This window comes from Theropithecus gelada, chromosome 16 (assembly GCF_003255815.1).
Source record: "Theropithecus gelada isolate Dixy chromosome 16, Tgel_1.0, whole genome shotgun sequence".
NCBI lineage: Eukaryota > Metazoa > Chordata > Mammalia > Primates > Cercopithecidae > Theropithecus > Theropithecus gelada.
The window spans coordinates 58828665-58853231 of NC_037684.1; the positions used below are offsets into that span (position 1 = coordinate 58828665).

The following is a 24567-nucleotide window of genomic DNA, read 5'->3' on the forward strand; positions in this document are numbered from 1 at the left end:
TTTTTTTTTGAGACGGAGTCTTGCTCTGTCGCCCAGGCTGGAGTGCTGTGGCCGGATCTCAGCTCACTGCAAGCTCCGCCTCCCGGGTTCCCGCCATTCTCCTGCCTCAGCCTCCCGAGTAGCTGGGACTACAGGCGCCCGCCACCTCGCCCGGCTAGTTTTTTGTATTTTTTTTTTTTTTAGTAGAGACGGGGTTTCACCGTGTTAGCCAGGATGGTCTCGATCTCCTGACCTCGTGATCCGCCCGTCTCGGCCTCCCAAAGTGCTGGGATTACAGGCTTGAGCCACCGCGCCCGGCCGAGACTTTCTTAAGCTACCTACGGCATATACTATTTTGTTCCATTTCTCATTTCCGTCATTGGCCGCTCACTCAGCTAACCCCAGGATTCAAATAGGACCACTGGTTTTTAATTTTTGAATATTCTTATATTAAAAACAAAACAAGCTCTACTTCAAATGTCCAAACAAAAATCATACAGTAGTAAAACTGCTACAAAATGGTACTTTCAACAGGCTGGAGGTGGGGGTACGGGTGCCTTCTGTGTGCCTCAGTCACACCCGGGGGTTTTGCTTACCTAATTCTGCTTCTGAAATAAGAAACATCAAAACAGCCGCATGTCAGGAATGTGCCATTTACTGGGTACTCCCCAGACTCTGCTCCTCCTTCTAGCATTACTAGGGTTTCTCTCCCCGATTCCCCACCACCCACCCACGGCTAGCTCCCTTCGTGGGACTGACGCAAGGTAGGTCCCATCTCGAAGAGTGACCTAGAAGCGGGTACCAGGGCCTCCCACTGGAGGCAGAGAGAGCCACCCCTCCTCAAGAAACACCCCTGGGTGACAGAGAGAGCATGACATTCTAGGCAGTGCTGCCCAGCCCAGCCTCCACAAACAACCCTTTCGGCCGCGCAGAAGCAGTCCAAAGCTGAGGGCCAGCTTGCAATCCCTCGGAGTTTACTGAGGGCTTTTTGTTGTTACTGATGACAGCAATGCCTCCTTGTAAACGACCACGCTACAACTCCCTGTAACTCAAAATGCGGGAAGGCGGTGGGGGGAGGTGGGGGACAGACTCATTGGTTTTTGTGTTTGAAGATAATTCCACATAATGCTACTAATGGGCCACTGGTAGGATTCCTCTTGCCACCCCACAGGCCACTGCAAAGCAAGTTACTATAAACACTTTTCCAACTGTGCAAGAAGTTTCTAGTTAACTGGCAACAAGCCTGAAAATTTGGTTCCGTATGTAGGTACAAAGCTGGTTCATCAAATCCCTGTTCTGGCCCTCAACCCAATGCATTTCAACTAAGGCATCGTCCACCTCCTTCTTAACGTTTATCAGACACTTAAACAGGTACTGTCCAGCCACTCCTGGGAGCCGTTTCCCCCTTTCAGCCACTGGGCTGCTCAACTGCTCAGAAGCCTCTTGGTCCTGGGCTCCGTTGCTAGAGCCTTTACAACTTTCCAGAACCTCCCCCCCTCCCTTTTCCTCACTCCTTTCATCCTCCGTGGGCTCCGGGTTTTCCTCCTGGGACAGGGACTCCTGGCTCGGGCACGGGCCCTCCACGGTGGCAGGCTCGCCTTCCCGCAGAGCAGGCCCACAGGGGGCCCTCTCCCGGGGGCCCCTGGCCAATTCCTGGCTATTGCCAGACTCTTTGGGGGTGGACTTTTTCTCTTCCAAGGCCTGAATGACGTCCTCGGGAGCACGAGGAACTTCTCTCAGCTGTCTCACTCGCTCTCTTTTCTTCCTCCTTAAATGAATCCAGGAGTTCTCTATGGCCGTTAGGAAAAGGCTAACTTCCTCTTTTCCACAGGGAACGCGTTTATGCTGGACCTGTTTGGAGGAAAAACAGAATTTTATGGGAAATCACTTTTCCCCTCTCTCCAAACTCTCGATGAAAAAAAAGAAAACAGCCGGGCGCGGTGGCTCATGCCTGTAATCGCAGCACTTTGGGAGGCCGAGACGGGCGGATCACGAGGTCAGGAGATCGAGACCATGCTGGCTAACACGGTGAAACCCCGTCTCTACTAAAAAATACAAAAAATTAGCCGGGCGAGGTGGCGGGCGCCTGTGGTCCCAGCTACTCGGGAGGCTGAGGCGGGAGAATGGCGTGAACCCAGGAGGCGGAGCTTGCAGTGAGCTGAGATCCGGCCACTGCACTCCAGCCTGGGCGACAGAGCGAGACTCCGTCTCAAAAAAAAAAGAAAAAAAAGAAAACAGAGAGAAGGATCGTTATGAGTACTTCGTCAGTATGGTCACCCAGGTACCTTCAAATCCGTGAGAATTTGTTCAATCCATGCTGTGACAGCCACGATGCCTTCCGCCGTCTCAGAGCCCAGGGACGATGCTCTGAGGGACAGCTCTTTCATCACGGACGCCAGCACCACAAATGTAATGGGCTTCCTTGGTTTCTCTAATTTTCTCCGCTTACTTGGTGGTGACTGAAGAAAAAGGAAGCATGGAAAAGAGAAGAAAGTGATCCGAATAATTAAACCTCATGCATTGTAATGAACTCAGAGAAAATTTCCACAACTTCTGCTACCAATCACAGAGCACGCAAAACACAAAGGCTTTTGTATGTGTTATTTGCAGCACTTAAAACAACCCTGCAGGGTGCGGTCGTCCCTGCCCATCATCCCAGCACTTTGGGGGCCATGGCAGGATCACGCGAGCCCAGGAGTGTGAGATCAGCCTGGGCAACACAGTAAGACCTCCATCTCTAAAAAAATGTTTAAAACTAGTCAGCCACAATGGTGTACACCTGGAGTCCCAGCTACTCTGAAAGCAGAGGAGGGAGGATCATGTGAGCCCAAGACTTCCAGGCTGCAGTGAGCTCTGACTGTGCTACCACAATCTAGCCCAGGAAATGGGGTGAGACCTTGTCTCTTTAAACAAAAATTTTTTTAAATTAAAAAAATAACCCCACAAGATAAGAGTTTTGGCATCTCCCTATTTTACAAAAGGGAAAACTAAGATACAGAAAGGCTATGTCACCACAGCTCAAGGTCACATAGTAACCGCAGTTAGGACTGAACGCTCAACCCAAGTTCTTTCCAGCCGTACCACACTGCCTTTGTTCTGCCTGTCACAACGTAACTCCTCCAAATGCTAAACGTCCTTCATGTACCTGTGGTACCCAAAGCAGACCTGCACAATTATTTCTTTCATGACAACTCAAGGACCCTGGGGGCACTGTGTTCTTTGCTAGAAAGAACTGCACGGCATAAACATCGTCAAGTTGTAGTTTTGCGTTTATATTTGCTGAGGCTTGAGATAAAGCAGCCAGTGAACCACAGCTGTGAGATTACATGCAAGGAAGGATCAGGGCCACTCAGATCACATGGGCAGAGGAGGAGGACTCCTGAATCTTGGCTGACGTCAGGACCAACCCAGCGGCGAGCTAAGCACTGCCGTTTAGCTGGGGAGGGTGACACCAGCACTGATGAGAAGACTGGATTTGAAAGCTGGTTCCAAGAAAATCATGACTGGCAGCTTCCATTCCATCTCAAGCTGGGAAGGTGAATTATACCCTATCCACTAGAGGGACTCAAGTTCCACTTTAAAAACCAGTGGCACCGGCCGGGTCGTGGTGGCTCATGCTTATAATCCTAGCACTTTAGGAGGCCGAGGCAGGCAGATCAGTTGAGGTCAGCAGTTCAAGACCATCCCGGCCAACATGGTGAAACCCCGTCTCTACTAAAAATACAAAAATTAGCTGTGCGTGAGGGCGCGCACCTATAATCCCAGCTACTCAGGAGGCTGAGGCAGGAGAACTGCTTGAACCCGAGAGCCAAAGGCTGCAGTGAGCCGAGATTGCGCTACTGCACTCCAGCCTAGGCAACAAGAGTGAAACTCCATCTCAAAAAAAAACAAAAAAACCAATGGCACCACTGTATTGAAAATTTATTTTTTTATTTATTTTTGAGATGGAGTCTCACTCTGTCACTGGAGTACAGTGGCGCAATCTCAGCTCACTGCAAACTCCGCCTCTGGTTTCAAGTGATTCTCCTGCCTCAGCTTCCCGAGTACCTGGGACTACAGATGCATGTCACCACGCCCAGCTAATTTTTGTATTTTTAGTAGAGACAAGGTTTCACCATGTTGGCCAGGATGGTCTCGATCTCTTGATCTCGTGATCCACCCACCTCGGCCTCCCAAAGTGCTGGGATTACAGGCGTGAGCCACCGTGTCCAGCCTGAAAATTTCTGTCTTTAAAGTAAAAACTTTAGGCTGGGTGTGGTGGCTCACGCCTATAATCCCAGCACTTTGGGAGGCAGAGGCGGCCAGATGAATTAAGCTCAGTAGTTTGAGACCAGCCTGGGCAACATGGGGAAACCCCGTCTCTACAAAAAATACAAAAATTAGCTGGAAATGGGGGTCCCAGCTACTCAGGAGGCTGAGGTGGTAGGATTGCTTAAACCTGGGAGGTTGAGGCTGCAGTGAGCCGAGAGCCCACCACTGCATTCTAGCCTGGGCAACATAGGAGACCCTGTGTCAAATAAATAAGTAAGTAAACAAATACAAGTAAAAACTTTCTAAATGGCATTTTTAAAAATGACTCTTAGTTGCTGGGTAGAGTGGCTCGCACCTGTAATCCCGGCTACTTGGGAGGCTGAGGTAGGAGGATCACTTGAGTCTAGGAGTTCAAAGCTGCAGTGAGCTATGACCACGCAGCTGTTCAGACCAGCCTGGCCAGCATGGTGAAACCCTGTCTCTACTAAAAATACAAAAATTAGCCAGGCCTGGTGGCGCACGCCTGTAATCCCAGCTACTCGGGAGCCTGAGGGAGGAGAATCACTTGAACCCGGGAGGTGGAGGTTGCAGTGAGCTGAGATTGCGCCACTGCACTCCAGCCTGGGGGACAGAAGGAGACTGTGTCTCAAAAACAACAACAAAAAGGATAAAAAAGAAAAAACACTAAGTCAGGTTTGAAGATCTTTTTCTGCTAAAAGGAATCTGATGACTCTACTGATAATTCCCGTTGTACCTGGCAACACTGACAGCACACACACGAACACGCACACATGCGCACACACACACACACGCACATACGCACACACACATGCACATGATAGGTTCTGATTATCGGGGGCGGTCTTCTAATAAGAACGAATCAGCAGCCTCACAGTGTATACATACACAACAACCCAGCCAGTTTATTCTACTAGGAAACTGTTAAGAAAGGATAAAAAACAAAGGGTGTGTGTGTGTGTGTGTGTGTGTGTGTGTGTGTGAAGAAACTGCTCTTGAGAAATGAATAGTGGACTCTAAGACCTGTCTGAACCTGAACTTGTTCAATTATGTTTCAGACAAGATGAGACAAATTCATATTGACATTAAGACAGTCATATTGTTATTACTCAATCATCCTGCAAGAGAAACAATTTCGAGTCTACTGAGAGCCGAACGCTTTGCAGTAAGGAGCTTACAATAAGAGTATTAAGCTGGGGACGAAGTGTATGAAGCCGGTGTGTGGGAAGATGATGGGGGTCGAGAATCAGGACTCCCCATTCCCCGTCCCAACATCGAAGGACATGGCCATGGACAGCTTACTGCAACCTGGTCCTCCTCGCCAGCCCACCCTGCACAGCAAAGGTTATCTACAAGGACGGCTAAAAGGGCAGCACTTCCTGTCTCTTCTCACAGGGGGAGCAATCATGTGCTCACAAATTCTGACCAGTGAAGCGAAGATATTGCTGTTTCTCATTATGCCAAAGCTGACCTGTGATACTCTTTCTCCAAAAGTAAGGATGGGCTTCATCACTTCTAGAGATTAAAAGAAGGAAATACAACTTTACCAACTGACAAGAATTCTATCAGGGATACTTTCAGAGTTCTGAGGAAGTCAGAAATCACAAAATCGACACTTATTACCCAGTTATCTTAGGACTAAAATGAAAACTTCCCTGTCTCAAATATGGCTCCTTCCCCTGCATCCTGACCCGACTTTCCCATGTACAATGGTCAGTCAACAAACCTGGGATTTCTGAAGATTTCTTTTTCAAACATTTTCCTTTTATTTTTATTTTTTAAATAGAGAGGGGTCTTGCTATATTGCCCAGGCTGGTCTGGAACTCGTAGGCTCAAGCCCTCCATTTGCCTCAGCCTCCCAAAGTGTTTGGACTCCAGGCCTGAGCTACTGTGCCAGCTGCATTTCGGAAGATTCCGAATGAACTGCTTTAACATGCACATGCACACACAACATCTCAGGACTGTCTTCAATCTGGCTGTGCTCTACTATAGAAACTAGACATTAAGAGACAGACAGGCTGGGCACAGTGGCTCACGCCTGTAATCCCAGCACTTTGGGAGGCCAAAGTGGGCAGATCATGAGGTCAGGAGATTGAGACCATCCTGGCCAACATGGTGATAACCTATCTCTACTAAAAATACAAAAAATTAGCCGGCGAGGTGGTGGCACACGCCTGTAGTCCCAGCTACTCGGGAGGCTGAGGCGGGAGAATGGTGTGAACCCGGGAGGCAGAGCTTGCAGTGAGCGGAGATCGCGCCACTGCACTCCAGCCTTGGCGACAGAGGGAGACTCCATCAAAAAAAAAAAAAAAAAAAGAGACAGACAATTCATACTCCAGGAGTTCTCAAGCAAGGCTTTTACATGATGAAAGATTAACTTAAGTATGGCTCCCAGCAGTTGTTCAGTCCCCCTCTCGTTTATCATGAAAATTCCTAGTGGGCAGGGTCACAGTAAAATATAGGATCGAGTTCTAAGAAATTAATAGTTAAATTCAACACCATAGGTCTCTGGTCGTAGGCAATTTTTACATTTTGCCGCAAACACTAGTACGTAGAAGCTGTCAGTTTTCCCCCAAGTGAAATGATCTTATTTTGCTAATATCCTTATAATTGCAAACCACAAATATTTTAAATGAAGAGTGCTACACTCAAACTGTCATAATCTAGTGTAGCAGGCAAGGCATACATAAATAATGCAACATTTTAAAGTCTACCCCAAAACCAATCATTTACAATGGCTAATCCAGTTTAATGCAAAGAACTAGGTGAATTTACGGCTGATTTTTGATTTGAAGATGCACTGCTGGAATTACAATGTGAGAGAAGCCTGGTGAGGAGTCGTAGGTCCACAGAGGACACAGGTTTTACATCTTTTGAATTCCAAGTAGTCAAGGAATGATCATCAATAAGGGAGGAACTGCAAGCGTTAAAAACACATTAGATCACAGAAGCCATCGATCAGGCAAAAACGAACAAACAAACCAACAAAAAACCAGTTCTTAAATTTTAAAATATGCTACGTAGCAGGGTGGTCTACAAATTTCTTTTCTTGTCTGTTTTTTTGAGATGGGGTCATGCTCTGGCACCCAGGCTGGAGTGCAGTGGTGCAATTATGGCTCAGTGCAGCCTCAACCTCCTAGGCTCAAGTGATCCTCCCACCTCAGTCTTCTGAGTAGCTGGGACTACAGGTGTGTGCCACCGTGCCTAACTAATTTTTGTACTTTTTGTAGAGATGGGGATCTGCCATGTTGCCCAGGCTGGTACAAATTTGAGTCTTCACTTTAATTTCTAGATCTCAATGGTGCAATCAGCCAAGAAACTTTCACATGTGGTGTAGTGTGACACAGATCAGTGTAGCATGTTATATCTCTGTTAATTATGGCTAAGGCAAAAAAAAAAAAAAAAGCCACAGGCTGAATGAAATCATTAAATTCTCTCTAGTATTTGCAGGAAGAGAAGAGCCATTCTACAGAGAGATCTGATGCGCACGAAGTCACAACCTCTTTGTTTTCACAAAGCAGCTTCTAGAAAAACCTCAAGGGGAAAGGGGACAGGGCAGAGAGGAGACCCCAGTGCAGTGGCCTTCTGTTTTTTAAAAAGAGAGAGGGTGTTACAATGTTGCCCAGGCTGGCCTTGAACTCCTGTGTGCAGGTGATTCTCTCACTTCAGCCTCCTAAGTGGCTGCAGCTACAGGTGCACATCACCACACCCAGCCCATTTCTTTCATCTTAATCTGACAGGTCGTTGTTCAAAATGTCCTGAAATCATCCCCAGGATTATGTTAAAACAGTAAAAAGTAAAAATAGCAGCCGGGCGCCATGGCTCACGCCTGTAATCCCAGCACTTTGGGAGGCTGAGGCGGGCAAGACTCTGTCTCAAAAAAAAAAAAAAAAAGTAAAAGTAGCGAGGGGAAGAAAACTCACTGCAGAGTGCTACCTGTTTGAGAAGGAGTGATGATAAACACACGTGTATTTCCTCGAATTTGAAAAAATGGGCCGGGCGCCGTGGCTCACGCCTGCAATCCCAGCACTTTGGGAGGTCAAGGCAGGCAGATCACTTGAGGTCAGGAGAATTCAAGACCAGCCTGGCCGACATGGTGAAACCCCATCTCTACTAAAAATATGAAACAAACAAACAAACAAACAAGAGCCGGGCATGGAGGCGTGCACCTGTAATCCTAGCTGCTCGGGAGACTGAGGCAGGAGAATTGCTTGAACCCAGGCGGCAGGGCCTGCGGTGAGCCGACATCGTGCCACAGCACTCCAGCCGGGGCAACACAGCAAGACTCTGGCTCAAAAATAAAAATACAAATAAAGGAATGATAAAGTATAGAATTGTTTAAATAGTAACCCATGAGGAAGTAAAGGATTAGGATGAATGAGATAGGAGAAAGAAGTAAAGACTTCTGACCATTCTTTTGAGATTTGATTTTTTTTTTTCATTTCACAGGTAGATAAATTAGAAATATATTTTATTACAAAACAAAATTAACAACAAAAAAGGCACTTCCTAAAAATCTGAAGTAAAATGAAACAAACGTACCTCTGTCCTGACTCCAAAGTGGCAGAAAAGTCAGAGTGGAAACATTCCAAATGACTTTGAAATCCACCGTGAGAGTCTCCAAGGACAAAAAAGAAATGTAAAAGTAAAAAAAAAATAGCTATTTCCAGAAACCACTTTGTTGATGGTAACGTTACTTTTGAGACTCTTGTGGCCTATTGTGCGATAAAATTAACGAGTAATATGTTTGCTGAGGACTGGATTTTTTGGCATGGGATTTTTTTCTTTTTTTAAGAGATTAGGGTCTTCTGTGTTGCCCAGGCTGGCCTCAAACACCTAAGCTCAAGTGATCCCCCCGCCTCAGCCTCCCGAGTAGCTGGGATTACAGGTGTGCATCACTGCAGTCACAAGATTTTTGAATGGGAGATATAGATGGACAATTGATGAAATTAAGTAAAAACCTGCAGATGTGAAACTGAATAAAGTATCAGCAAGTATATGCTGGGCACAGTGGCTCACACCTGCAATCCCAGCACTTTGGGAGGTTGAGGCAGGAGGATCACTTGAGCCCAAGAGTTTGAGACCGACTGGGGCAACATGGCAAAACTCCATCTTTACCACCAACCCCCCGCCCCCGCAAAAAAAATAATCAGCTGGGTGTGGTGGCAAGGAAGGGAGGGGAGGGGAGGGAGTGGAAGAAGGAAGGAGGGAGGGAGGGAGGGAGTGGAAGAAGGAAGGAGAGGGATGGGAAAGGAAGGGCGGGGGAGAGGAGGAAAGGAAAAGAAAGGAAAGGAATCGACAAGAACTTGCAACATATTTTATCTTAAAAATAGTAATTCCTAGCTCTGCTGAAAAAGCCTCTAGAAATAATGACTAACCTGGTACCATCCCTAGTGCCCAGATGAATACCTTTAAATATGATTTCTCAGTAAAATAAACCAGATCTCCTGGGAGAAATGGTTGATTCCAGATCTGAGAGAGGAAAAACTATGAGCCTAGAACAACCTGTGATACCAGAAAGCAAGGAAGCCATCAAAGACTACAGTGGATATGATAAAAAAGACTCACGAGCCAAGCTGAATAAATTCCCCGTGGCCAAAGATGGTTAACTGTACCTCAGTAAAGATAGTAAGTGTAATGAATTGAAAAATGTATTAAAAAATCGTAATCCAGAGGGACACAGTGGCTCACGCCTATAATCTCAGCACTTTAGGAGGCAGAAGCAGGAGGATCACTTGAGCCCAGGAGTTCGAGACCAGCCTGGGCAACATAGTAAGACCTCATCTCTATTTAATAAAAAGAAAAAAAAAGTAATCCATGAGTTCGTAAGACACTACAAAAGAATACCAAACCACCCTCTTTGGTCACTTTTTGAAGATGCTAGGGAACCACCAACTCATTGTTTTTATTTATTTATTTTTATTTATTTTATTTATTTTTTGAGACAGAGTTTTGCTCTTGTTGCCCAGACTGGAGTGCAATGCCGCGATCTCGGCTCACTGCAACCTCTGTCTCCTGGGTTTAAGCGATTTTCCCGCCTCAGCCTCCCAAGTAGCTGGGATTACAGACATGCGCCACCACGCCCGGCTAATTTTGTTTTTTTAGTAGAGACAGAGTTTCTCTATGTTGGTCAGGTTGGTCTCAAATTCCCAACCTCAGGTGATCCACTCACCTTGGCATCCCAAAGTGCTGGGATTACAGGCATGAGCCACTGCGCCCAGCCAACTCATTATTTTTAAAACTGATAAAGCAAAAGAATGAAACTTTTTTTTTTTTTTGGAGATGTAGTCTCACAGGCGGAGTGTAGTGGCGCAATCTCAGCTCACTGCAACCTCCGCCTCCTGGGTTCAAGCAATTCTCCTGCCTCACCCTCCCGAGTAGCTGGGACTACACGCATGTACCATCACACCCGGCTAAATCTGTATTTTTAGTAGAGACGGGGTCTCACTATGTTGGCCAGGCTGGTCTCGAACTCCTGACCTCAGGTGATCTACCCGCCTTGGCCTCCCAAAGCGCTGGGATTCCAGGCATGAGCCACTGTGCTCAGCCAAGAATCAAACATTTATCCTGCTTTACTAGATGAACTGTACTTCAAAGTTACTAATAACTAATACGGAGAAGTTTCCTCTGTATGAAGGGACAAATAGAACTGGAATGTCATTATTTGCAACTCTAAATGAATTAATGAATCTCGGCAATGATCATGAATGACTGCTCACATCACGAAGACACAATCTAACATTATGTGCCTCCAGATGGTAATATATACCACCTACACATACTACCTACAAAGTATTCTTGCTCCCCCTCCCCAAGGAAAAAAAACAAAAATCAACCCTGTATCTGATCAAGCTTCTTTTTTTTTTTTTTTTTTTTTTGAGGCAGAGTCTTGCTCTGTCGCCCAGGGTGGAGTGCAGTGCCACGATTTCAGTTCACCAGGTTCAAGTGATTCTCCTGTCTCAGCCTCCTGAGTAGCTGGGATTACAGGCACCCGCCACCATGCCTGGCTAATTTTTTTCTATTTTTAGTGGAGACAGGGTTTCGCCATGGTGGCCAGGCTAGTCTCAAACTCCTAACCTCAGTTGATCCACCTGCCTCAGCCTCCCAAAGTGCTGGGATTACAGGCATGAGCCACCATGCCCAGCGCCCCACTCCTTTTTTTTTTTTTTTTAAGACAAGGTCTTGCTCTGTTACCCAAGCTGGAGTGCAGTGGTGCAATCACAGCTCACTGCAGACTCAAACTACTGGGCTCAAGCAATCTTCTCATCTCAGCCTCCCAAGTAGATGGGACTATAGGCGCATACCATCACTCCTGGCTATTTTTTTTTTTTTTTTGTAGAGACAGCGCTGCTGTACCTAAAAATATGCTTCTATCTGTATTTAAAGTTGAATTATCAACTTTAGACAGTTTCAGTTGCCTTAATTCTGTTCTATTCAGATATATTTTTATACATTTTTTTAAAAAATTGAAATACACATACAGAAAAGCATATCTGTTATAAATGTTAAGTCTTAACTTATTTACCAGGAACCCAAATTCCCTCTCATGCTCACTCACCATTACCAACCTCTCTCAGTATCCCGATTTCTATCACCACGGGTTATACCTGTTTGCAGTCTTCAGTATCTGACTTCTTTCATGTAAATTATTACAATTATTATTATTGAGATAGAGTCTCGCTCTTGTCGCCCAGGCTGGAATGCAGTGGCGCAATCTCAGCTCGCTGCAATCTCTGCCTCCCGGGTTCAAGCAATTCTCCTCCCTCAGCCTCCCGAGTATCTGGGACTACAGGAATGCGCCACCGTGCCCAGCTAATTTTTGTATTTTTAGTAGAGACAGGGTTTCACCATGTTGGCCAGGCTAGTCTTGAAATCCTGACCTCAGGTGATCCACCTGCCTCTGCCTCCCAAAATGCTAGGATTACAGGCGTGAGCTGCTGCGCCCAGCCTTTTCATGTAAATTATGCGTATGGGATTCATTCATATTGTTGTGAAGGCAGGTTCATTCACTGGAACAGAATTACTGTGTAGTTTCCATCTTCTGAATATACTACAACTTATTTACCGTTTCTACTAGAGACATTTCAGGTGCTTCTAATTTAGGGCTATTATGAATACTGCTGCTGACGTTTTGGAGCCTCCAGTAGATGGAGAGTAATACCATCTACTTCACTCGACTGCTGTCAGGTGGAAATAAAATGAGAATATAATGTATTGAAGCACTCAAATAACAACAAATATTATATCCAGTGCTTCAAATCTACTAAATCTACCGGTTCTTGCTCACAATGTTGCTCTTCAATGTAAGTCCTACACCATTCCTTTAAACATTCCACAAACACTGGGAGCACCACCCACCTGCCCACAGCCAGACGCTGGCGACTCCTCCTCCGGAAAGCTGTTCCCTGACTAGCCCCAGCCTGAGCCATTTCCTTTCCTCAACTCCTGGCCACTCTTGCTACCACCATCCATGTCAACACTTACTCACATGCAAATCTGCATCAATAGCACTACGTGTTTTTCTTTCCTATAAAACTGATCATTGTAAAGAACAGAAGACAATGTCTGATTTGTTTATCATCACAATGAAGACCACACTTAAGAAGAAAAGTAACTAAGAACAGGGTCCTAATAAGCTTTGGCTTTGCTCAAGAGCTCAGGCCCCTGGCCATCACATCCATTTGGTAGCATAATGCACAGCCCGGTACAGTACTGGTTTTCAAACTCTTTCTTTCTTTCTTTCTTTTATTTTGAAACCAAGTCTTACTCTGTCATCCAGGCTGGAGTGCAGTGGCGTGACCTCAGCTCACCGTAACCTCCGCCTTGCAGGTTTAAGCGATTCTCCTGCCTCAGTCTCCCCAGTAGCTGGGATTACAGGCGCGCACCACCACACCCAGCTAACTTTTGTATTTCTAGTAGAGATGGGGTTTCACCATGTTGGCCAGGCTGGACTCAAACTCCTGACCTCAGGTGATCCGCCACCTCAGCCTCCCAAAGTGCTGGGATTATCAGCCACCACAGCCAGCCCAAACCATTTCTTAACAGCAGGACACTTTCAACAAATAAATCAATGCATAAAATTGATAAAAGCAGATGAGCTCTTTAAAATGAGAGGGAGGCCTCAAGTACCAGCCTGATGTCTGCCCCGCCCTGGGCCCCTGCACAGCACCCCTCAGCTATGTGACGGGACTGAAAACCTATGGAGAAGGGAGCCAGGCTCTGAAAACCTATGGAGAAGGGAGCCAGGCTCTGAAAACCTATGGAGAAGGGAGCCAGGCTCTGTCAGGACACCACCTCCAACACGCACAGTTGCCTAATTAATTTGACACCTCTCCTCCATCTGCTCTCCAAAAAGCTCTCTAGTTCTCACTCCCTAGACAGTCACGTCCCAGGCTTACAGGTAATGTCTTCAATGTAGAGGATCCTTTTCAAGCCCAGAGTTCCTGAGCAGCGCTCACACCAAGAGTGAACAACTCACTGGGGCTGCATTTTCCCCCTTTTCTCTTAACAAACATCAAACTTCCTTAAAGCAAACCAAAATAAAGCTAAAATAATGCCTTGGGCAATGAGAGGAGAGCTGGAACAAAGAGGTAAGTGGCTTGTCAGAATTCTGCAGAGAACAGTTTGTAGAACACGCTTCCTTATATTCATCATTAGTTGAAATTATGGAACGAAATTCTATCAACATTACGACCTTTTTGTTGCTAAAATAAATCCAGACAACAGGAATGGGCTGAGTGTGGACACGTGAATCACCAGTGAATTAGAATTTTTCAGCATTCAGCACCAACAGAAACGAGTCAGGAGGCCTGCGATAAGTGAAAACAGAAGTTGCCATAGTAACTTGCACATTTACCCTAAAATGGCGGGAGTGGGGGTGGGGAAATAGGTCAATGTTTCTGCTTAACTAGCTCTATTCCTTGTCTAATGCAGCATCCTCCTCCTTCCTCACCCCCAACAGGAGCGAGAGGGGGAAAGTCAGATGGGCTTTTCAAAAAACGAGGGCGGGGAGAGAGGTCTAGGAAGAGGGAAGAGAACCAAGAGGACCGCCAAATACACGCCTCGTGAGTACCCTGGGACCCCCTGGGGAAAGCAGTTGCTGATCAAGGGCAGCAGCGCTAAGAAACTGTTGCTGGGTTACTACAAATCAGGAATTGCCGTTTTTTCCTGTAGCGGTTGAAGTGCGTCTAATGGAACACTTGGGAGTGCATTATTAGCTTTTGGGGCTGGGGTACTGGTGGGGAGGGAGGAAGACTCTGGCATGGGGGAAATCTGGGGCCCCGAGCATTCTGATGGTTGAGAACTAAGAACGGGGCTGAAGGATGCCCCAAAAACAGAGAAGAGGAGGAGAGGGAAGCGTAGGGGATTCCTTTTCAAAATAAGCTGGTTTTGTTAACACAGAAGCAGTGCCCTTTACTACGTGGACCTGACATTACTACTCATCCAGGAGGGCCAGGAGGGCTCGGTCTCCGAGCTGGTGTGGCGTGCCAGGGCGCATTATCCGCTCTTCCACCTGCGGTGCCAACCCATGGGGGAGGCGGGTTAAGCAGAAAGCACTTGAAAACAGCTGCAGTTCCACTTTCCTGCAGCTGTGCCTCCACGGGGCTAACTCAGAGCATTACTGATGATTTTAACCATGTGGTGTGAGGGCCCTGGTATTCTAGAAAATGACAGAAAGGATAATCCTTCGGGGTGGTGAGGGGTGTTAAACAAGGAGAAGCATCTTTTTAAGCAGAGACTATTTCAAACACAGACCTCTAGATACCTTACTGCACTGGCCAGGAGTCTACGCTTCAGGGAAAGGGCCATTCAAATGGCACTGGGGAGCGTACTTCAACCCAGTAGCACTTCTAGCTGCAGAGCAGAACAGGCTCAACCTCGAATGTAAGTTCCTGTTTTCAGAAACGTGGCAGTATCTGCAAATTGCTCCCTTGTGCTACATGTCTCTACTGCTCTACCCTACAAGGGCAGGGAAAGAGACTCAGACACACAGCAACAGGTAAGATGACTTCAGAGACCAAGAGCGGCCAAGAGCTTGGGAGAGCAGCACCAGAACAAGCTGCCGTAGGCGCTGAGGAGAGACGTAAAGCAGCAGGTGTCGGTCCCCACACATACTAAGGAAAGGAAGAGCACGTGCTGAGCAGGGTGTGCAGACGCTTCAGTTGGGAATCTCCAGGCAACAAGAAGCCAACCACACCTGGGAGGGAACTGTGAGAACCAACAGCGGCTATTCTGTCACTGCCTCTCAGCACTGCCCAGATCATTCGGTCTGGCCAGCTCAGAGGCGGTTTTCCTTTACCTATAGCAGCACTGAGGAGAAAGAGACATTTGTGAACAAATCTTTTTTTTTTTTTTTTTTGAGACAGGGTCTCGCTCTGTTGCCCCAGGCTGAAGTGCAGAAAGTGCAGTGACACGATCGGGGCTCACTGCAGCCTCCACCTGCCAGGCTCAAGTGATCCTCCCACCTCAGCCTCCCCAGCAGCTGGGACTACAGGCATGCGCCATCAAAATACAAAAATTGTATGTTTTGTAGAGATGGGATTTCACCATGTTGCCTAGGCTGGTTTCCAGCTCCTGAGTTCAAGTGATCAGCCCGCCTCGGCCTCCCAGAGCGTGGAGATCACAGGTGTGAGCCACCAGGTCTGGTCACAAATCATTTCTTTAAACTTTTTATTCCAGAATATGTTCTAGCATACACAAAATAGAAAGAGAGAATGATCTATCACCCAGCTTCAAAAATGGTTAACATTCTGGTGCGAATCTGAAAGCCGAGATAGAACCCTTCATTAGAATGATCCCCGAGTGTTACACATCAAAACCTGCAATCCAAAAAGTCAACTTCTGTGTTCTCCAGGAGCCCCAGGAGGCAGCTATTCTAGGAAAGCGGCAGTGGTAAGGAAAAGAAAGAGACCTCACTTTCAATTCCTGAGGAATGTCCACCAGCGTAATTATACCTGCAAAATGTTTCTACAGGTTATGTTACTTCAATTTTCTTTTTTTTTTGGAGATGGAGTCTCGCTCTGTCGCTCAAGCTGGAGTGCAGTGGCCATATCTCAGCTCGCTGCAAGCTCCGCCTCCCGGGTTCACGCCATTCTCCTGCCTCAGCCTCCCGAGTAGCTGGGACTACAGGCGCCTGTGACCACGCCCGGCTAGTTTTTTGTATTTTTTTTAGTAGAGACGGAGTTTCACCGTGTTAGCCAGGATGGTCTCGATCTCCTGACCTTGTGATCCGTCCGTCTCGGCCTCCCAAAGTGCTGGGATTACAGGCTTGAGCCACCGGGCCCAGCCCTTGTTTTTTTTTTAAATATTTTATTTTATTTATTTATTTTTTTTTTTTTTTGAGATGGAGTCTCGCTCTGTCACCCAGGCTGGAGTGAGTGGCGCGATCTCGGCTCACTGCAAGCTCGGCCTCCCGGGTTCAAGCCATTCTCCTGCCTCAGCCTCCTGAGTAGCTGGGACCACAGGCGCCCGCCACCACGCCCGGCTAATTTTTTGTATTTTTAGTAGAGACGGGGTTTCACCATGTTAGCCAGGATGGTCTCGATCTCCTGACCTCGTGATCCGCCCGTCTAGGCCTCCCAAAGTGCTGGGATTACAGGCTTAAGCCACCACGCCCGGCAAAATATTTTATTTTTAATACTTTTGAGACAGTCTTGCTCTGTGGCCCAGGCTGGAGTGCAGTGGCATAGTCTCAGCTCACTACAACCTCTGTCTCCTTGGTTCAAGCAATTCTCGTGCCTCAGCCTCCCTAGTAGCTGGGATTACAGGTGTGCACCACCACGTCCAGCTAATTTTTGTATTTTTAGCAGAGACACGGTTTCACCATGTTGGCCAGCAGGTCTCAAACTGCTGGCCTCGAGTTATCCACCCAGCTCAGTTTCCCAAAGTGCTGGAATTACAGGCATAAGCCACTGTGCCCGGCCACATTTTTAATTCCTAAAAGACACATTTCTGTCTGCTGAGCAAATACCACTGTGTTATACAAACTCACAGAGGAAGGCTCCACGGGCTCCAGGACCAGCCTTCTAGGTGTCTTGGTGACAACCCCTTTCCATTTTGACATAAGTATTTGGGGCAAACTTCAGTTAAACAGGACACTAGTGATTCAGTTCACTTACGACTGACCGAAACCCACCATGTGCTGGCAGGTGGCAAAGCTGAGCAAGGTCTGTACTTACTGGTACTGTTACATCATCATAAAAACTCCAAGCTAAGGCCCATCTCATCGTCCGACCTTGACAGAATTCAGTGTAGGTGACTTTAGGAACCTGAAACCAACAAAGATAGCATCTCATCAAACTGAAATCATTCTACCAATATGTTTCTGGCTGCCGCCTCATGCTATATTATGTTGATCCTTCTTTTTAAATCAGCTAACAAACAATATTATCAAACAACAGCTATACACAGCTACCTAATAATAACTCATCTCTCAATAAAGTTGTATTTTTTTCTCCCATAAAACATAAGAGAATTTATAGATGTGACTTAAAGGTTCAAATATATGAAACACCAAAAACACAGCCCTTTAGAGAATTATTTGTAATATGACTCAAGTGAGTTTTTTTTGTTGTTTTTTTTTTTGAGACAGAGTCTCACCCTGTCACTCAGACTGGAGTGCAGTGGTGCGGTCTCGGCTCACTGCAACCTCTGCCTCCCAGATTCAAGCAATTCTCCTGCCTCAGCCTCCCGAGTGGCTGGGATTACAGGTGAGTGCCACCATGTCCAGCTAATTTTTGTATTTTTAGTAGAGACGGGGTTTCACCATCTTGGCCAAGCTGCTCTCGAACTCCTGACCTCAAGCAATCCGCCCACCTTGGCCGCCCAAAGTGCTGAGATTACAGGTGTGAGTCACCATAAGTGGCCTCAAATGATTTTTTGTTTTCTTTTCTAGAAAGAAAGCCAACTAAAGCCTGACTAGATACAGAGAGATAATCTCTTTTATCAATCAGATTTTAAGAAAGGTAAAGGGACAAGTTTGTAGCTCTCACAATTTACCCAAGAAATGGTATTGTGAGGAAAAGAGGAAGAAAGAATAGGACGTCAGAGAGAAACCAGAGACCAGAAACTCTGCTCCTCCCACCGATGTGCATCTCACGCTTTTGCTGAGAAGTCCTCTGACTCACACCAAACACCAGAAACTGGGAGGAAAGTGGAAGTGGCGGGGGGAGCATTTATTTTATTTAAAAGAAAATTGTTTTGGGAGACAGGGTCTCACTCTGTCGTCCAGACTGTAGTTCAGTGGTGTGATCTTAGCTTGCTGCAACTTCGACTTCCCAGGCTCAATGGATCCTCCCACCTCAGCCTCCTGAGTAGTGGGGACTACAGGCACGCGCCATCATACTTGGCTAATTTTTTGTACTTTTTTTGCTGAGATGGGATTTCACTGTGTTGCCCAGGCTGGTCTTGAATTCCTGGGCTCAAGCATTCTGCCCGTCTCAGCCTCCCAAAGTGCTGCCATTATAGACATGAGCCACTTTGCCCCGCCTGGGAGTACTTACTTGTGATCTGCCTTCTGAAACAGGAGCAAGGGGCTCTACTCTTGTGGAATGTCGGAATGTCATCCTAGCAGGAAGCACACGGGACCGAGACTGTGTTCTGGTGCTGTTCCCCCAGAGCTAACTGCATGGCCCACAACAAAACCTTAAACCTACCTAGCTTGAGTTTCTGGATCTATAAAGGAGTGAGTTGAACTTGTCTTGGAGGCATGGTAAAAAATAAAAATTTTAAAAAATTAAAAATAAAAAGGAGTTCGATGTGAGGTCAGTGGTAGATACCAGGTTTTTTGATTTCCGGTTTCTCTTTGACATTCTACTCATCTGTTTTTCTCCACCTTTCTCTGTTATAATTGTCAAAAAAGGCCTTGTTTTAATAATCTATAAAAAATACATTTTAGCCCTAAAAATATAGAACTTAGAAAACAAAACAGGCCGGGCGCGGTGGCTCAAGCCTGTAATCCCAGCACTTTGGGAGGCCGAGACGGGCGGATCACGAGGTCAGGAGATCGAGACCATCCTGGCTAACACGGTGAAACCCCGTCTCTACTAAAAATACAAAAACTTAGCCGGGCGTGGCGGCGGGCGCCTGTAGTCCCAGCTACTCGGGAGGCTGAGGCAGGAGAATGGCGTGAACCCGGGAGGCGGAGCTTGCAGTGAGCTGAGATCCGGCCACTGCACTCCAGCCTGGGTGACAGAGCGAGACTCCGTCTCAAAAAAAAAAAAAAAAAAAAAAAAAAAAAGAAAACAAAACAAAAAAAATATTTAGAGTTTTAGAGTATAAAGAAAATTCTATACTCAAAACTACCATCAGAGTAGATACAGGTCAGGTGCGTGGGTCACGCCTGTAATCCCAGCGCTTTGGGAGGCCAAGGTGGGAGGATCACTTGAGGCCAGTAGTTTGAGACCAGCCTGGGCAATACAGCGAGACCCTATCTTTATAAAAAATAAGGATTACTTGAGTGCAGGAGTTTGAGACCAGTCTGGGCAACACAGAGAGACCTTGTTTCTACTAAAGATTTAAAAATTAGCTGGGCGTGGTGGTGTGTGCCAACAGTCCCAGCTACTTGGGAGGCTGAAGTGGGAGGATCGCTTGAGCCTAGAAGTTTGAGGTTGCAGCAAACTATGATCATGCAACCACACTACAGTCTGGTTGACAGAGCAAGACCCCATCTTTTCCTTTTTTTTTTTTTTTTTTTGAGATGGAGTCTAGCTGTGTCACCAGGCTGCAGTGCAGTGGCACGATCTCAACTCACTGCAATCTCTGCCTCCCAGGTTCCAGTGATTCTCCTGTCTCAGCCTCCTGAGTAGCTGGGACAACAGGTGCCCGCCACCATGCCCGGCTAATTTTTGTATTTTTAGTAGAGATGGGGTTTCACTATGTTGCCCAGGATGGTCTCGATCTCTTGACCTTGTGATCCGCCTGCATTGGCCTCCCAAAGTGCTGGGATTACAGGCGTGAGCCACTGCACCTAGCCCGACCCCATTTCTTAAAAAAAAAAAAAAAGAAAGAAAGAAAAAAGTAGATATATGAAAAGTAACCTCAAGATGGGCTAAAGACTTGAATGTAATACCTGAAAGTATACAAAATACTAGAAGACTTAGTTCCAAAGGCAAAGAAATCATTAGGTGGGGTACAATGGTACACACCTGTAATCCCAGCACTTTGGGAGGCTGAGGTGAGAGGACTGCTTGAGCCCAGGAGTTTGAGACCAGCCTGGGCAGCACGGCAAGACCCCATCACTACTAAAAAAAAAAAAAACAACAAAATAGCTAGGGATGGTGCCATGTGCCTAGAGTCCCAGCTGCTCAGGAGGCTGAGGCGGGAGGACGGGTTGAGCCCAGGAGGTCAAGGTTACAGTGAGTCATGATCCCACCACTGTACTCCAGCCTGGGAACAGAGCTAGACCTGGTCAAAAAAAAAAAAAGAAAAGAAAAGAAAAGAAAGAAAAGATATCTGGACTTGAATTAACTTAAGTATCCATCAACAAAGGATTGGATAAAAAAAAAAAGTAGTATACACATACAATGGAATACTATTCAGCCATAAAGAAGAATGAAATTGTGTCTTCAGCAACATGGATAGAACTGGAGGCCATTATCTTTTTTTTTTTTTTTTTTTTTTGAGACGGAGTCTGTCTGGAGACAGCCTGTGTCCAGTCTGTTGCCCAGGCTGGAGTGCAGTGGTGCAATCTCGGCTCACTGCAAGCTCCGCTTCCCGGGTTCATGCCATTCTCCTGCCTCAGCCTCCTAAGTAGCTAGGACTACAGGCGCCCACCGCCACACCCGGCTACTTTTTTTGTATTTTTAGTAGAGACAGGGTTTCACCATGTTAGCCAGGATGGTCTTAATCTCCTAACCTCGAGATCTACCTGCCTTGGACTCCCAAAGTGCTGGGATTACAGGCGTGAGCCACGGCGCCCAGCCAGCTGGAGGCCATTATCTTATGTGAAACAACTGAGACATAGAAAGACAAACACCACATGTTCTTAGTTCTAAGTAGAGTTAAATAATGTGTACACATGGAAGCAAAGTATGGAATGATGGATGAATGAAGACTTGTGGTTGGGGAGTGGGATACCGGGTGATGGGAGGTTGCTTAATTGTTCCAGTGATAGTTACATTGAAGGCCCTGACTTCACCACAATGCAATATATCAATGTAGCAAAACTGTACTTGTGCCCCATGGATACAAAGAAAAGTAGCTACGTGAGAACAGTAATGAGGAAGCCTCACCCCTTGTATGCGAAGCTCTTCCTTCAGAGGCGCCAGGCTGCATTTCTTTCCCAGCATACAGCTATACCATCTAGGGGAAAAAAAAAATCAGACAAGTAAATACTGTTTATGTGGTTAAAATTTTAAACTAAGCATTATTCAAGTGAATAAGATGAGAATAGTAACAAACACTGAGTAAGGTCACAAGTGAAAAATAACAAGAATTGCATATAATGTATTTAGACAAAGACCAAATCTAATGATGGAAAACAAGCCCAAGGCAACTTAATAAAATATATATATATAAATGCACTTAGCCTCTCCAGTGCTTCAGGGCTATATATTAAATATTTGAGTAAAGCAGTCTCATCTGTCATGCTTACAATGAAGGCCGTTTAGCTCTAGGACAGAAATTAGAAAATAAAGAACAACAAAAACATCATACTAAGAGAACTTATAAGATCCAGCATGAACCTATATTGTGAGATGTCCTCATCTGCAGGTAATTTAAGGATAGATAATGAGTTTCAACAGATCATGAAATCAATTTGTTCTAGAGTAAAAACAAATCCAGAAGAAGGAATGTGGAGAAGTTGGACTGAACTGATTAAAAGGTAAAGAGACAGAATTTATTTCTTCTGATTATTCTAAAAAGTTTGTAAAGGACCTCTGCTTCAGCCCATGAAAGATGAGTTACTACAGGAATTGCCCTTCCACCATAAACAACCAGGAAACTGGACAAAACATATAAAAGAGCTGTTTTTCAGACACTGGACAACTGGCAGTGCAGAACTACAGTCCCAGAAACAAACAAGGTGAGCCTGCATTTGCCAGAGCTTCCTGCTTGAAGGAAATTCCCAGACTGCAGTACAGGGAAAAGAAATTCGAACACAGTCCAACGTCTTGCTGAGTTGATGAGACACAGATCGAAGGTCACACATGCTGACGGAGTTAATGATTTGTAAAGCAAATTAACAAGAGCAAATGAAACCCAAGTGAGAAGAAAGGGAAAAAAAAGATTAGAGCAGAAACTGAGGAAAGAGAAAACAAACAATGGAGAAGAATAATGAAATCAAGAGCTGGTTCTTTGAAAACAAATTTTCTTGAAGTCAAGAAAAAAAGAAGACGCGAACTCTCAGTATCAGAACTGAAAGAGCGGACGTCCCACAGATCCTCCAGGTATTAAAGGATGTGAAGAGAGTATAGAACAACTTTTTGCCAACAAATTTCACAACATCGATGAAACAAATTCCTTCAAAAACACAAACTACCCAAGATTACTCAAGAAGAAATAGATAACTTGAATAGTTTTTTTTTTTCTTTTCTTTTTTTTTTTTTGAGATAGAGTCTTGCTCTGTTGCCCAGGCTGGAGTGCAGTGGCACGATCTGGACTCTCTGCCACCTCCGCCTCCTGGGCTCAAGCGATTTTCCTGCCTCAGCCTCCCAAGTAGCTGGGATTATATGTGTGTGCCACCAGGCCCAGCTAATTTTTTTGTTTTTGAGACAGTCTCACTCTGTCGCCCAGGCTGGAGTACAGTGGCGTGATCTCCACTCACTGCAACCTCCGCTTCCTGGGCTCAAGCAATTTTCCTGCCTCAGCCTCCTCAGTAGTTGGGATTAAAAGCATGCGCCACCACACCCTCCTAATTTTCTTTTGTATTTTTAGTACAGACAGCATTTCACCATGTTGGCCAGGCTGGTCTCAAACTCCTGACCTCAGCTGATCCACCCACCTCAGCCTCCCTAAGTGCTGGAATTACAAGCATGAGCCACTGTGCCTGACAAAGAAATAGATAACTTGAATAGTTCTCTATCAATTAAAGAAATTGAATTTGTATTAAAAACTTTCCAGACCCAAGTCACTTTCACTAGTGAATTCTACCAAACATTTAAGGAATAAAAAATATTAATTCTATGCAAACTCTTCCAAAAAATTTTACAAGAGGGAACACTTCCCAACTCATAAGGCCAGTATTTATTTATTTATTTTTATTTATTTATTTTGAGACAGACTCTCACTCTGTCGCCCAGGCTGGAGTGCAGGGATCTCGGCTCACTGCAAGCTCCACCTCCTGGGTTCATGCCATTCTCCTGCCTCAGCCTCCCAAGTAGCTGGGATTACAGGCACCTGCCACCATGCCCGGCTAATTTTTTGTATTTTTAGTAGAGACGGGGGTTTCACCGTGTTAGCCAGGATGGTATCCATCTCCTGACCTTGTGATCCACCCACCTCGGCCTCCCAAAGTGTTGGGATTACAGGCGTGAGCCACCACACCAGGCCCATAAGGCCAGTATTATATCGACAAATCATATCATTTCTTACAATGATAAGAAAACTATAGGCCAGCCTGGTGACAGAGCGAGACTCCGTCTCAAAAAAAAAAAAAAAAAAGTAAAATACTAATAAATCAACTGTATTTTCTTAGAGTAGCAATACATAATTTAGAAATTAAAATTGTAAAATGCCATTTATGGTAGCATGAAAATACATAAAATACTTAGGAATAAAATTCATATAATGTGTGTAAAGAAAACTACAAAGCACTGCTGAAAGATAAGACCTAAATAAATGAACAGCTAAACCAGGTTGGAATGGAAGACTCATTATTGTTAAGGTATCAGTTCTTTCCAACTTAACCTATAAATTCAACACAATCCCAACCATAAATTTTCATGGAAATTGATAAACTGAGGCTGAAATGTATATGGAGATGCGAAAGATTTCCACTAGCTAAAACGAATGTTTTTCCACAAAGCCAGGGCATCACTATGTTGCACAGGCTGGTCTCGAACTCCTGCGTGCAAGCAGTCCTCCTGCCTCAGCCTCCCAGCATGCTGGGATTACAGGCGTGAGCCACCATGTCTGGCTGAAAACAATTTTGAAAAACAATAACAAAGATAGAGGATGTGCACTGCCGGATTTCAAGACTTCTATAAAGCTATGATAATTCAGACCATATGGTACTGGCATAAGATAGACACAGATGGCCGGGCGCGGTGGCTCAAGCCTGTAATCCCAGCACTTTGGGAGGCCGAGACGGGTGGATCACGAGGTCAGGAGATCGAGACCATCCTGGCTAACACGGTGAAACCCCGTCTCTACTAAAAA

At 45.8% G+C, this 24567-nt stretch overlaps 1 protein-coding gene across 1 annotated transcript in view; it reads right to left on the reverse strand.

Annotated features, from left to right (window-relative positions):
* Positions 1-404: 404 nt before the first annotated feature.
* METTL16 (methyltransferase like 16) overlaps positions 405-24567 on the reverse strand; it is an 82267-nt gene continuing 58104 nt past the window's right edge. The window contains exons 7-10 of the mRNA XM_025363086.1: positions 21480-21549; positions 17427-17516; positions 2265-2438; positions 405-1830 (exon numbers count right to left, since the gene is read on the reverse strand). Coding sequence (XP_025218871.1) covers positions 1207-1830; positions 2265-2438; positions 17427-17516; positions 21480-21549 — 958 coding nt within the window. The 3' untranslated portion in view covers positions 405-1206. The remainder of the gene's footprint in view (positions 1831-2264; positions 2439-17426; positions 17517-21479; positions 21550-24567) is intronic.